General features: G+C 33.2%; 1 protein-coding gene across 1 annotated transcript in view; it reads right to left on the reverse strand.

The window, feature by feature from the left end:
- Positions 1-638: 638 nt before the first annotated feature.
- The window catches only part of LOC128177189 (fibrinogen-like protein 1), a 33,979-nt gene continuing 19,049 nt past the window's right edge, over positions 639-15,568 (reverse strand). The window contains exons 2-6 of the mRNA XM_052843783.1: positions 3,140-3,277; positions 2,692-2,846; positions 2,291-2,387; positions 1,433-1,597; positions 639-1,158 (exon numbers count right to left, since the gene is read on the reverse strand). Of these exons, the coding sequence (XP_052699743.1) occupies positions 890-1,158; positions 1,433-1,597; positions 2,291-2,387; positions 2,692-2,846; positions 3,140-3,173 (720 nt within the window). The 5' untranslated portion in view covers positions 3,174-3,277 and the 3' untranslated portion in view covers positions 639-889. The remainder of the gene's footprint in view (positions 1,159-1,432; positions 1,598-2,290; positions 2,388-2,691; positions 2,847-3,139; positions 3,278-15,568) is intronic.

The following is a 15,568-nucleotide window of genomic DNA, read 5'->3' on the forward strand; positions in this document are numbered from 1 at the left end:
CAATTTTTATTAAGAAACTTCAAACAAATCTCCTGGTGAATATATACACTAACTCTCTTCATAAAAATATGAAATACAACGAATCATTTACTTCAGATACCTTTTTTTTAATTTCTTTTTTCCGTCAATTTAGGGTGCAAAACGAATGGTATCATATTTTATGATATATATATATATATATATATATATATATATATATATATATATATATATATATATATATATATATATATATATATATATATATATATATATATATATAATATGTATTATGTATGTAATCAACTATTTGACTGACTATTTGCTTGATTTCAGTTTTATTATTTTTAACTGATTTAGAATGATTCAAAGTTGTTCAATATCTTTATTTACCCATTAAAAACCTTAAAAAAGAGAAGCATACATCCCGGAACTCTATTTAAATATGAAAAAGGTGTTGTCCCTGACCATGTTGGAACGCCATCTACTTATCCGTGAAACTATTTCTTATATTAAAAAAATTCAACTGATTTGTTTATTGGTTAGAGCCAGTTTCATGAACATTTTATTTTTGAAATCCTCTGTGATTAACATGTACATGATACGCTAACATTTTTATACAATTGCAAGTAGATTTCAATTATATGAAATGACTTATAGCTGCAGGAAATATCAATAAGGATACATCTGTGACTTTAATATGCATCCAATATCCTTTTTAGATAGATTTATTACTGTTGTTATACTGGTCGTCATATTTAGCTGTTAAACAGCTGTGAAAATTTCAATTCAATAAATTCCAAATCTGATAACATTTCAAGCATTGTTTATACAATGCTCGTTTTAAAGTTTTTTTTTCAGTACAAATTTTCTTCGAAGTAAGAGAACACATAAAAATAAATCTCTCTGTTTAGTTATTTCTTTTCATTTGATGCTTTCTCAGCATCATTGTAGCAGATTTGAGTGAGTAGTATATTCCTTTCCACGTGGGCCACAAAATTCCCTTCCACCTGGGTACATTTGACGTGTTTTTGTAGTAAACGCCCGTTAGGAGAGCATTGTAACAAGCCTTATACCACCAACCGCCTCTACCAGTCACAGCACAGTTTCCAGATGCAGAATCCAGATCTCTGTCATAAGTGGAAAATTTCTGGCCTCTAGCAGTATCTAGCGAATCACCTGCACATATAAGCATGGCATGAGTAAAGTGTACATATCAATGTACATATCAAAGATCTTTTACAATGTATTGAACCGGCATTTCACATTTCATTTAAAACTATTTAATCCGCATTTCATTTCATAGTAAGTCTGCATGTTAATATATACCAACCTTTGATATCTATTCAATATCATATAGTTCATTCAATAACAATATCTATCTTGATTGCGAAAATATACATTAAAATTGTTAAATGAAATTGTTGTAAAGGTGGAGTAAATTTTGATTTACCTGCGTTCCCTATATAGCCAGACAAAGTTAGACGATATCCGTCAGCCTCGTTTCCAATCCGGAAGTGGCTATACTTAGCAAATCTCTTGTTGCCGGCGAAATCCTCCAAGTTGACTCTTAATTCATACAGCCCGTGGACGATTATTTCATGTAATATCTGGTTTCCTTGAACCGAAAACGTAGAAATTAAAATCATCATATTATCAAAATTAGCTCGCAGAAATTATCATTTAAGATGACAATTTCGGTCCCTCTTAGGTCTTGTTAACGTTAAACTTTAATTTTCATAGCTGTAAAATATCAATATTCTATAAATGTAGCATTAATATGAAATGGCCAGATTATTTTCATCATCATTACCAACTGCCATTTATAAAGATGAATTTAAGGTTAAACACAGTTTCAACACCGACGAATTATTTCATGATTGCCTAAAACATGAGTATTAAAAAAATAAATTGAAAGAAAAAAATCCATTAAAAACAAACAAACAAACAAAACAAAACAACAAATACAAAACAAACAAATAAAACAAACTCAAAGCACGTATATAACTTAGTCAGTTAGTGTATGGAAAAATTAAGTTAATAGGAACTAAGAACTTAATAATAAATCCACACCATACCTAATTAAAGCTGACAATTTTCTATTTACTATTGTACATGTCTTGGTTTTCATATAACAATATAAACACAATTCGAAATAATTATTCAATTATGAATATAAGGTAATTTCACTATCGAAAGTTATACTTTATTTTACCGCGTTACATTTTTTGTTCCAAAGCAGAATGATAGATATAAACATGCTTTAACATGAAGTATATCATATGTCAAAAATCCATGAACTGATACAGACCTAGCCAATGTTCGGCTGAGACATTCCCAAATCCTCTTTGATACTCCTCCCACTTTCTATTAAACTTTTCAGAACCGTCCATTCTTCTTAGAAATACCTTAAAATGTAGACAATAATATGTACTGCAGAGTTTTTAACAAATGCATGAGACATTATAAGTGTATTGCTAAAGAAACTATCCTTTTTTTATTGTATTGAAGGACACGATTAAACCCAAAATATGGCGTATGGTTCTTTTTATATTTTGATTTTAAAGCTAAAGTTGTTTTATTTTTTAAAATGCTCAATAATAGAATACGGCCAAAAGCCTCATATTAAAAATGTAACGTAAATCTAATAGGTAATTAATCGGTTGATTTTTCACTCTCCTTTAATTAAAAGAAATTAGTTTGCTTGTATACCGTCCATCCTCCCCCGTCCAAGGTCATGTCACAATATACACTGTGACCTTGACCTCCTCCCGGATATATACGGTATACGCCACTGGGAGCCCTCGGCCAGACCCTGTGAACATCACTACAGTCCACGGGAACCAGGCCAGACTGAACCAGTTTATCTGTTGAAAAATAAACCCAGCTTCTTATTGATGTTTTTTTTTACAAGACTGACCAATGAATGTATTTTTGATTTATGCTTGAGTTTAATGAAAACGAAATCGATGCCAAATCTTAGATTTAAAAATTAATTAAAATGACGAAAATGCATGTATTATCAATTATCGAAATTAATAGACGAGACAATATTACCAGCTTTTATTATGACTGCGTAAACTATCTTGTTTAAGGTTATACTTTAAAATAAAAGTAAACCAAAACCTGGTTTGCATTTGTAAACATTTAATAAACCTACAGTTATCTGGTGTTGGTTGCTTATCAAGTGTCATACTGCTAGGAAACCGATAAGATGTTGTCAAAATGGTGGATCCATCGGCAGCCTTAGAGAGCTTCTGAGACCAATACTTACTGGACAAAGCTAAGTGGCTTTATACTACAAACATACAAGTTATTCATCAAGTACATGATTGTATGTAATATCTAACGTTGATATATCGTCTTTCATTCCAGAATTTTATTCTATCTTCCTTTATTAAGGTCAGATGCGACCTATCTTCCATTTGTTATATTTTTCCTATCTCCACAATGTGAAAATTTCCACTTCTAATAGTAATTTTATAATTCTATTTTTGTGTTATATTCTTTTTTATTTAGATATCAATTGTTCAATTGAAAATGTATAGTATGGCTTTATTTATAAGGATTCAAATGCATTTTGCATTCTATCTTAAGGAAAATTCGAAATATTCTAGCTCCAAAAAAGCTTTGTAAAATACGCTTAATTTTTGGGAATTAACGTGTTTAAGTGTTTATAAATAAGGAACAAAATGATGATCATGAAAAACCATTTATTGTGCGTGATAGACCTTCCATGGTTGTGTTATTTTTCACTTTCAAAAAATGAATCAATGATCTACTTTTTGAGTTAGTTTTGCGCCATTGAATAATTTTTGAAAATTGAAGAAAAATTCCTAAAAAGTTTACATTATGATTGAAATTTTCTTAACTTGGATGATACAAATTGCTAAACTCTTTTAAAAAGGAAATACAGTTTATGAATGGCATTGAAACGCATTAAGTTTCCATTCACAGTTTTTATAAATATAATATTCCAGTCCGAATTTCCTCTATCACTTTTCAAATCCCGACCAATGTTTGATTAAATATAACAAAAAACTAGAGCAAAGCTCGTTGCAAAGCAACGAGTGGGTCTTCCTTTAATGTCGGAAGTAAAGCTGGAAGTTCCTGTAAGAAGCAGAGCTCTTAAACCAATAACAAGAGAAACTTTAAAAAAGTTTTAAAAAATCGAATTGTTCCTGGTACGACTTAACAAAATACAAATGATTTTAAGTACAACTTAACAAAAACCTTACCGATTTCAATAACGACTTAACATAAAAAAATCCGAATGTGTTATAGTATGACTTAACAATTATTTTTGGTACGAGTATATGTTACTTTGAACATTACGCTATTTTTTAAACCAAGGACGCGGAATTAAAATTTCCGGAAATATCAATTTTTAAACCCAAATAACTCTGTAATGCATCCTCCGATTTTCAAACGGATTTCAGTGTTAGTATCAGATTGTTAAGCTCTACAAAATACGAATACATTTTTTATTTCATCAAATAATTAATTTTTCGAAAAATTTGAATTACTTCCGGTTTCGACCGGAAGTGACGGATTTTCATTTCCGGCCTTATTACAGAGGTAAAATGACAAATGTATAATCGTTAAAATTTCAAGCCCGTATCTTAAAGCAATTTTGAGAGAAGTCCCGGACAAAATGACTGTATTAAAATTTTAAAATGACGTAACGTCTAAACAGAGGTGACCTTGTCTCGAAAACTTTAACATCTTTGAGGGCCGCTAACGTGCCAAAATCTCTGAAAGTTTCATAAAAATCGGTTAATAACCTTTTCAGTTATGAAGCAAAATAGGAGTCAGAAGAAAAGATAAATAAACGTCCCTTGATGCATTTTAGAAATTTGATTCAGAGATTAAAATTATGTATTTCAAACCGTGGTTAATACTTTTAAGCAATGTTACGGTATTTTCACTATTTGAGTAGAAAGCTTTTGAGCTGTTGATCAATACACATTACGTATCGAACTATTTTGGCAGAAGACTGTCGAGACATTTGGATTTTGATTTGATGGTCCATGCATGGACCATAGTTTATAAAAGAGACTGAAGGGAACATCTTTAAAACCGACTTGGAAAAAAATTGATCGGGTTCGATATTTTGCACGACCGAGCATAAACTTTCGGAAAATTGCAAATTTCTTCATTAAATCTATTTACTTCATTTAAATTAAAAATTATTTATGATCCATAAATATATACATTGCAACGTGTTGCAATATTTCACTTTCTTCACTACAACTGTCTCTGTATTTACTATGAACAAAACACATGTAGGGCTCGCGAAGTTTCTCCTGGACATGTTTGTTTATTAAAATTGAGTTTTTCTACTTTTTCTTGGGGATAATTGTTCAAAGTTTTTGAAATAACCAGAATTTTTATTTTGTAAATACGTATATTGCGTGTTCATATGTAGATTTTATCACAAATCCGGTTTCTTCGATTTTCCGATTTCCGAAGGGCCATAATCATATTATTTAGGCATATGGAAGGCATTTTTACGTTCTACATCTGTCATAATCAACGTCACTTTTAATTTCTATTGATACATTCTTATTAGTAAAACTGTAGAAAATACACGTACTGTCGTCTCTTCATAGTATTCAATGGGATATTGAACAATTTAGAATCATTTTAAACTAGATAAATTTGTATTGCTAGATAACTATGAAATGAACCAAATTCACATGACAGACAACATATAAGGAGCTGGTCATTTTGCACCTGAAGATTTTTCAATGAATTATATCCGCTTGATGAAAAAAATTTTTAATTTCGTCAAAATATCTGCGGTAATTGATTAATTTTATTTCATATTTTAATATGAAAGATTATATTAAAGAGACAGTTTATGAATGTATTAACCTAAAGAGTTTTTTCAAATGATGTTACCTTTACAATATCTTTATATAACATATGTTGCCCATAAACTTCAATGCAATATTCAAGCTGTAATTAGTTGGACCATAATCAACATTTTGAAAATTCCTTCAGTGGATTATCTTATTTTGATAACACCTTCAAAATGATATCATGATTCAGAATATCGGACTGTTCATTTATTAGGCACAAAATGTAGTCATTATACATCGAATACCTTAATTATCAAAATGTTGTAAATCAGTATATATTGTGTTTATCAAGTGTTTAGAAATTTAAAACCCTTTGTCTATGAGATGTGGACGATATCAATGTTAGGAACCGATCCTTTATCTCTTTACAGGGAAGATAAGCATAAAATACCTTCTAGAAGGCGTATTTGAAACATTATTATAATAAGATAATGATCTCGTCTTCATGGCTTTGCTATATGAATTAAATATGCTGCAGCTTTAGTAAATAACTGCATTTTGCTTGTGACGGTTTCCTAATCGCAGAGAATAAAGCAACGTAAATTTATTTGAATTTTTTTATGATAGAGTTCTATCTTTTCTTATAAAATTGCAGATGTGTATAAATTACGGTGAAATGATTTCAGTTACTTTAGTTAGAGGGTAGAAATTGCGGGATCGCTAGGCAAGTGCCAGATAACACGAATGAAAGCCTCATTGTTATTTGCGTAAATCGATGTCTAATCATACCTGGGCTACTGGTATTTGTAATGATATATGATATTTTTGATCTTTGTTTATACTCTGAAAGTTATTTTGCAATTGTTCCCAATTCTAAAATTAAATGGTGTCTTTGTCCAAATTATTCACTGTTAAGGGTTACAACGTGTATACCTTTCGCCTTTTTACTTCACAAGATTGAACAGTTGTTAATTGTTTTTTTTACTATGACTTTAAAACTGTAAAATTTGAATCGCCTTACTTTTATATATTTTCCTAGGTTCTGATTAGCAGAAAAAATTACGCTGAAAAAGCCTGATATATGACATTATCCAAATACCTTGGAGGCTATTTAGTCCCAATTGGAAGGGCTAACCAATTCTTCTTTAAACAACATTTCTAATGAGAGTATTTGTGAGATATAAAGTAAAGTTGGTGGATTTTGAAGTTCATGCAACAGACCGTGAAATCACAAAGAGTCACAGTGATTCAAGCACACGAGACAGCGTGCATACATCTTTAAATGTTCTGAAGAGATAAAAAATAATAGAAATAAGTTATTTGATAATTGATATTTCATTTCAGCTTTGAAATATGTCTATGGGTGACATTCTATTATATATTGCTGGTTTTATATAAACTAAAACAACTTGAAACGACATTTTTGATCATTGACAAAAGTTTTCAAGGTGTACCGATTTTATCGGGATGTAATATATTATTGAAGAGAGGAGAAATTATCGTAAATATACATTAACTCTCTCTGGAAGTTTTTTTACATTCAGATCTTGAAAATGATTTTGTAACACGAAACAATGACTATTTCTTGAAAATGATTTTGTATCGCGAAACAATTTTCTTTATTGGATTTAAAATTCACCTATTTCATAGGCTTTAAAATAAAAATATTCTACGTTTCTTCCGAAGTCTTCAATGCAGTTTTACTGCACTTGAATATAAGAAAGGTATAACACGTGCGATTTTCATATTAAGCTAGACATAAAATGATAACATTTTTATGTATTTGGGGAAACTTTCGAATTCATGATTTATTAAATCTAATATTGAAATTAAAGTCACTTTTTACAGCATTAATGATATATATAATATACAGTATACCTTCAGTTCAACAAAGTAACTTCATCATGACATTGATTGGATATATTTTAAGTGTTTGTTTGAATTTTCATTTTAAATTACTGACTAATTTTTTTTTCCAGCAATGTATCCACCTGTAATCATGACACCCCCTTTGTTTTAAGCATCAGAACACCTTTATGTTCTCAAAAAAAGAGAACTACAGCTTCATGATAACTGTAAAAAGTGGACATTCTTCTAGTATGTGCTTGAATTGAGTTTGATATATAAACATGATCTAAAGTGGTTCCACCTTCTGTAGTGAAAAAATTTACTATTTGGTTAAACCCGTTGTTTTCCATAAAAGCTTGTATTGGTCCTTTAGTTTTGGTATCTTCGTTGAAATCTCCTAAGAAGATGCAGTTATCGCCCTGTAATTTTAATGTGTCTACGAGCGATTTCAGAGATTGCAAAAAAGTGGTTACGTTTAAAGTAGGCGGTCGATACACATTGACCAGTACTATGTTTTTTTTCAAAAACTTGACAGCAATGCTTTCTATGTTTTGGATTGAATGATGAATAATTTGTTTTTCATCATCGTTTTCTTTGAGATAAAAAGCGACGCCGCCTCCTTTTGAATTGCGCAACGATCTCATGTGTTCATCGTTGTTGCTATACGCCTGTATCCTTGCAAGATGGTGAAACTTAAAGCCATTTAGGTTAAGCCGAGTAATTTCTTGATCAAGTTTCAACCATGTCTCTGTTAGGCAAATAACGTCAGCCTTTGTAAATCGTCTGTCGTCCTTCATGTGGTTCAAGTGTTTGTTCAGACTTTGAATGTTATGAAGTACAACTATTGTTTTGTTGGAGTGGATTTCAAAGGGTCTGTCAAGTTCAAGCTTTTGCATGTCTTCCATTGCTGATTTGACATCTGGATCGGCATACAACTTGTTCATTAACTTTGTTTTGTCGTTTGTTTCGATGAATAAACCATTTTTTGATGTCACTCTTGTTAACGCCACATAAGCTTGACCGGGAGCAAATGTTTTGTCAAGGTTTACAACAACTTCTTCCACAGTCATACCTTGTACTTTGTGAGCAGTACAGGCCCATGAGAGCTTTAATGGAAATTGTTGTCTTACTATTGCGACCGATTTCCTAATAACTATATCTTCTTGGATTCTTTCAATTAAAACCATGTTTCCATTTTTGGTTCGTTTTCCAGTTTGTTTTCCAACATTTTTACTGTCAAAGATAACAGCTATACCTCTAACATTTGATTTTTCTGCATCTCCGTGTTCAAAGTGTGAAATGTATCCCATAACACCATTTACTAAAGCCATCTTTGACATCGCAATTTCTTGTTAGCATGACGCGAGCATTAACTGCAAACAGTAGAGAGCTTGATAAACTGTCATTTTTCGTTTGGCATGGTTTATCTCGAAGACAAAGTTTCCCTGAGGTTTTATCTTTTTGATAATCTTTTGCATCGATCTGTTTGAAATCTTTGCATTTCTTTTTCAACATATTCAAATTGTGCGTGTTCACCTCATCATTGGTAGAGAATACATGGAGGACATCTTCGGGACCATCTCTGAGACATTCATTCACTGTGTTCAATGTTTCAATTGCTTGAGGTTCTTCTAAAGTTCTTGTTCGCAGTAGATTTAAAGCTATTGCGAAAGGGACATCATCGCGTTGACGCATAATTTCAGTCAATTCAACTTCGTGGAACAAATCTCGCCATAAGTCAACGGGATATGATGCATTATCTTTGTATAGTCTCTCGTCTTTTCTTTGTTTTACAGGTGGGAGTTGGAAAAAGTCACCAACGGCAAGCACACTAACTCCTCCAAATGGATCTTTGCATTTCTTGATTTGCACCAGTCTCTCATGAATGTAGAATAAAAGCCTTTTGTATACCATCGATACCTCATCGATAACAAGAATTTGCAAGTCTGCGAGTTTCATTCTGATTTCACTTAAAGTTTGCTCTTTTAATGGTTCGTATGGCAGTGGCAAAAACTTTGTCAAAGAGAAAACGCTATGAATGGTACTGCCACCAATGTTGAATGCAGCTGTGCCGGTAAACGCTGTCAGCAAAACTGATAAAGCTTCTGGTGATGACAAACTTCTAGAGAAAAGGCGTGATGCTTCAAAATTGATAGCTTTTACAATTTGGCTTTTTCCTGTACCTGCCCCACCAGTCAAAAATATATGAAATGGAGCTGGATTTTCATTTACAAGTTTTCTTATACACCAGTCTCGCACATAGTAAAACACTCTCTGTTGGGTTTCATTCAAGCTTTGCACTATGTTCAACATTTCTTCATTTGAGACACTGAATTGCTGTACGTGATATAATTCATTAGGTTTGTTCACGTCATTTTGTATATCTGGAATTGTTTCGACATCATCATTGGAATTGTTCAGTAGAGACTTAATTGTAACACATTCATCTCTATCACGCTCTGTTTCGGGACAAAGATTTGCCCATGCGTTTTCCGGTTCTCCGATGTTTTCATACTTTTCCTGTGCTTCATCTATAACATTTTCATTTTCAGCATATCGAGCATGATTTGATTCCACGATAAGTTTGACCGATTTTACACATTTTGTGCCATGCAATTTCACAAATCCCTTTTCATAAAATGTCTCGTACAAATCGAACGATTCTGGTTTTAACTGTGATTCATTCCGATATGGAAGGAAAAGCTGTAGACGAGATTGATAAAATTTCTCTGGTGTTTTTTCTGCACTAAATCTAGGATATCTCACAACTGCCTGTTTTGTTCGCGTTCTTTTCTGAACAAATCCCTTAGAATTTTGAAGTTCGAAGACGTTTTCGTTAGCTCCTTTAGGAACTTGGGATTTGGCAAGTACGCGAAATTCAGAACAGAATTCAGCCAGACACATGTTATGAAACGTCCTGCTGTTTGGTCGGTTTTCATACCTTTCAACAATGTTTGTCATGAAAATTTCGTAATCGTCATGTTCATCTTCCTGGTCACTTTCTGGTACTTGGCGTTTTGGTTTCATTTGAGAAAGAGGTTTTGTCATCCGTGTAGGGTTTTCTCCAACTGGTATAAAGATGACTTTTCTTGACGCTTCTTTCATTCTCAAATTGCAAACTCTGTACACAGCTTCTTGTGCAGAAACTTCTCTGTGTGTCATGTATGCGGATCCTATCTTCTTCAATGTTTGTTTGGCATCAAGATTTCCTTCTTGGGCTTCAAGTTTTGTTTGTTTCAATAGCATCCCCATTTCTCTTTCAGACTTCGATATGTAGGAGACAATATAAACAATGCAACTAAAGGGGTCCAAAACGTATTGTATGTCCATATTTGCATCCCAGCATTTAAGAAGACATGGATTGTATTGATTGGTCCACAATTCATTTGGATGCCTTTTGAGAACAACTGTTAATTTCCTTGACAAAACATTTAGCGCTTTTTCGTACATATCTTGCGTCAGACAAAGGTCATCAAACACATCATCTGTTGTTTCAAATTCATTGGAATCACTTTGGATCTTATTCCACACACTCAATAAAATTTCTTTTGCTTGAGACTTGTTGAGATGTTGATTACAATCATTTTGGTGCACATCTGGAGTTTCCACAGTTTCATCAGTATCATCTTCGTCATCATGCATTTCTGTAATAAATGTACGCTGTGATGGTGGCCTAGGAAAGTTAAATCTACATTCTGTTCCATTTTTCTTGCAGGACTTCGAGTGAGTCTTACTGTGTTGTTGTACATCCAGTACAATTTTTCTCAGTTCGGAATCTTCATTTTCATCTGGTACTGCGCATGTCACATATTTGTCGATAAAGTCAGCCACAGCTTGTTTGCCATTTACATCTATTTTTGGAGCATTTTCAACCCAAAACAAACAGTGCATGTGTGGTGAACCTCTTTGTTGAAATTCAACCCTTTGAAAGAAATCTACTATCTTCCCAATAGGTTCTGATGGTGAATGAATTACGTCTCGCTGAAATATACGAAATCTGTGTTCGAACATTCTAGCCACAGTAACTGGATTACTACGTAATATCTCATTTTTTTCTGTCCAGTCTAGCAAATCGGGATTTCTTTCATCACATTGTTGTTTTAGCAAAGAACTGATGGCATCATTCCATCTATATTCTGCAGATGAAAACGAGCAAAACCATGTTTGAATTCCAAGCTGTCTTAGCATTGCAAATAGATCTTTCTGTATCGCTGACCAGTATGCTGGAGTACCTCTAATCGGTTGCATAAATCGTATTGCTTCATCGTTCCTCAACAATTTTGAGAGAATTTCTGGATCTCGTAGCATGTCAGAATTGAATGCTTTCCCTTTTTCATTTTTTGTGAGAGTCTTTCGAATCGAAATTTGAGTTTTCTCAATAACTTGATTTAGTTCAGACAAATACTGGCTGAAAAAAATGTAGTTTGTATCCTTTGCAAATCTATTATCTGCATTCATAAGTCTATTATTGAAGTATCGAGCAAGTGTCAGTCTTTTGTCTCTTTGCTGATCAAATGAGAATTTCCCTGACGGAAAATGATATGGAAAAGTTTTTGCTTCATTTCCAAAATTTTGAAGCATCCGTACCGGATTATTTCCTTCTGCCGGAGCAATATTGAAGACATCATCAAAATAATGATCTAGAACTTCTTGCGCAATATCAACTGGTTGAAGACAGGTATCAACTGCTATCTGAACTTGTTCATTCTCTTCCGCTGATGTTTGAACTTCAGCTTGATCAACACCTTCATTTGTTGCTTGAACTTCAGCTTGATCAACATCTTCGTTAGCTTTTGAACTGTCGATTTCTCTGTTGATGGATATTCTTGAATACCATTCGTTGTTTTCTTTCAAGTAATCTAGCGCAGTGACAACATGTGTTGGGTTTATGAACTGATATTCATAATAACCTTTGTAGCTCAATTTCCTCTTTAGTTTAACTCGAAGCAAAAGGTTTTCGTCATTGTTCAAAGGTAAAGAAGTTGTTTTTTTCAAATTAGATGGTACACAGACAACTGGTCCATGAATATTTCTCTGTCCCCCTTTTGGAAGAGCCATGACCTTCATGAAAGGAATATGTAGGGAAATCAAATGCTGTTCCAAACTGTTTAAGCGGGAAAGTTCTTCAGGGACAGGCTCAAGATACAGGTTGTTTGCTGCTGCTTCAGGTGGAATTTCACCACTGATGATTTTTCGGTGACACGTATAGCAAATCCATAGTGAAGACTTAGTACAATCTTTGGAACACGATGATTTACATTGATGCCAGTAAGTATCTTTAATGCATGCACCAGCTACTTCTGCCGATTTTTCAGTTTTCGTATACACGTCTCTGTTACACATTTGTACTTGATTTTGAAACATTAATCTATGACAGCTGCAGCACGCAAAATCGGGCCCTCTAGCAGTGTTTCTTTTGAATAGGTGAATTACTTCCTCCACATCTTCAAGTTTCATTTTCTTATTCAACCTATTTCGCTGAGACTTTTCCATTTTCTTTTTCTGAACAAGGGGACTGGAGTAGTAATAATGCTTACTGTTCTCTTTAGACTTTGATCTGAAATTTTCATCGGTTTTGTATTTCAATGAACTAGTACGAAGGACTTTTTCTCTGAAATTCTCATTACTGTTATATTTCTGAACACTTGCTCTTTTTACCTTTTCTCTATGGATATCATCAGTGCGATATTTTGTTATGCTTCTTTCTTTCACATTTTCTCTGTGCTTTTCATTCAGTTCGTACTTTTTTGAGCTTCTCATTTTCACGTCTTGTCTATGTACATCATCGGTTTTGTACTTCTGTGTACTTCTTAATTTGATATTTTGTCTATGGACGTTATCCATTTTGTACTTTTTGGTGCTTTTTTCCCGACAATTTGTTCGATGTACACTGTCTGTTTTGTACTTTATGATACTCTTCTGCTTGATATTCTCTCTGTGTTTAGCATCAGTTTGATACAGAAAATTTGCTTTTCTCAACACGTTTTCTCTGTAATCTTTTTGAGCGTACTGTGCTTGACTTCTAATCACACTTTTGAATCTGGTCTTGTCCTGAAATGCTTGATCATTTTGATATCTTTTTTTATTATTTTCTTTCAAAGATATTCTGAATTCGTCATCGTCTTTGTACCTCTGTGAAGCATTTCTTAGCTTTTGCTTTTTGAAGTCCAAATTTTCGTTGTATTTCTTCCTATACTTTTCTCTTTTGTATTGACGTTTCTTTTCGTCTTTATCAATACCTGATTCTACATTCATTAAGTCCATTTGTTTGCCATTTTCATCATTAACAAATAATTGACCAACATCGAGGACAACGCGTCATAATGATTTTCATTTTTGTGATTTAAATATAACCCATCGTGTTCTGATTGGAGAGATGTAGAGATATTTTGTCCCGAGAACTTCTGCCAAATACCGTTTGAAAATGTGAAAATATTGACAGACAGCATGTGAGCTAATGCTAAAATTTCTAACTCTGTTGCCCAATGCCCTTCTTTTCCCATTAATGACACATGTTTTTCGACAGAATCTTCGTTAGATCTCAAAAACGACTGAAAAATATCTCCATTTTTCAAAATATGATGGCATATTGAACGTCGAACAGCAGAATGGTGTTCTTCTGAATGTGTGAGACAATATGAAATTGCTCTGAAAAAACAGTTTCCATCTCCCGTGATCTCCTTGCTTAAAGAAGGTATTCCCAATTCTTGAGTTCGTCTTTCGAAGGTCCTATTTTCTAACTGAGCATAAGGTATTCCAAATGCAATGCACGACTCTTGTTTTGAAGCTTGTGACATAGGACAAAATCGATACCTATTTTGCTCACTATGAACAAAGACTATTTCATCATTTTCAATATCATTAGCAATAATGTTGTCATTTAGGTTTTCACAAGGAGTCTCTCTAGTCTGTTCCGCAGCTGTATGCATCATACATGCATTAACTTCACTTTCCATTTTCTTTGCATGGCATTTCGTCCCCGTTATATTACACTCAACAACGTTTGAAAACCCCATGGAAATAGCAAGTTTCTGAATGTGCTCTAGTAATCCCTCTACATTTTTAAATAGAAGCCTAGTACTTTTCCCACTGCAACAGAATAGGCCTTGGGCTGATCTTGCATGCGAATCAAATGTGAAATACTGTCCATTTGTTTTTCCAATGAGAAATGTATTTCCTCCAAAGCATACAAAGCATCCATTTGATTCCATCAAAGCAATTTGTAATGCCTCATTAAGGGGGTACGCATTGAAGTCTGCATAACATGGTTCATTACCCGACAAACTAATGATACTTGATAATGTTGAATTTATTGTAAATTCAAATGTTCTATTGAAACACTCAAAGAACTGTGGTAACTCATCTACCAGCAAGTATCTACTGTGCATTGAAGAACTTCTTTGCAAAAATGTATACAATTCATCACCTGTTGCTAGTATTTTGTTCAAATCTTGTGTTGTCCAGTGTATACTGCTTTTAAATTGTTCAAATGCTAGCCCAGCTAAACTATTGGCAACACATTGAGTACCTGCATTATCACCGAACATGGGGTGTGCCTGATGAAATGAACCTTGAACAGATGTCTGAAAAGTTGTGTTGTTTACATTACTGTCAATGCCGTGTTTACATTCACTATTCTGGACAAAGAACTTTTCAATATTTTCAAACGAAGTTTCATGTTCATGATTCATCTTGCTATCATTCAAGTACGTATTGTCATTCTCATTTTCTACTTTTTGTTTCTTTATGTATTTCTGGTGAATATCATCGACCAACATTTCATGTTCAATTTCTTCAACATTTTTTTTCATGTAACTATGTTTCCTTTGCTCACAAGACACTAAGTTTTCTGTGACCAAGTCAGTACTGTTTTTACGCTCAGAAACCGTTTTGGATACTGTCTTTATTTCCTCATCTTTTGATATACTGCTGGACCC

This window comes from Crassostrea angulata, chromosome 3 (genome assembly GCF_025612915.1).
Source record: "Crassostrea angulata isolate pt1a10 chromosome 3, ASM2561291v2, whole genome shotgun sequence".
NCBI lineage: Eukaryota > Metazoa > Mollusca > Bivalvia > Ostreida > Ostreidae > Magallana > Magallana angulata.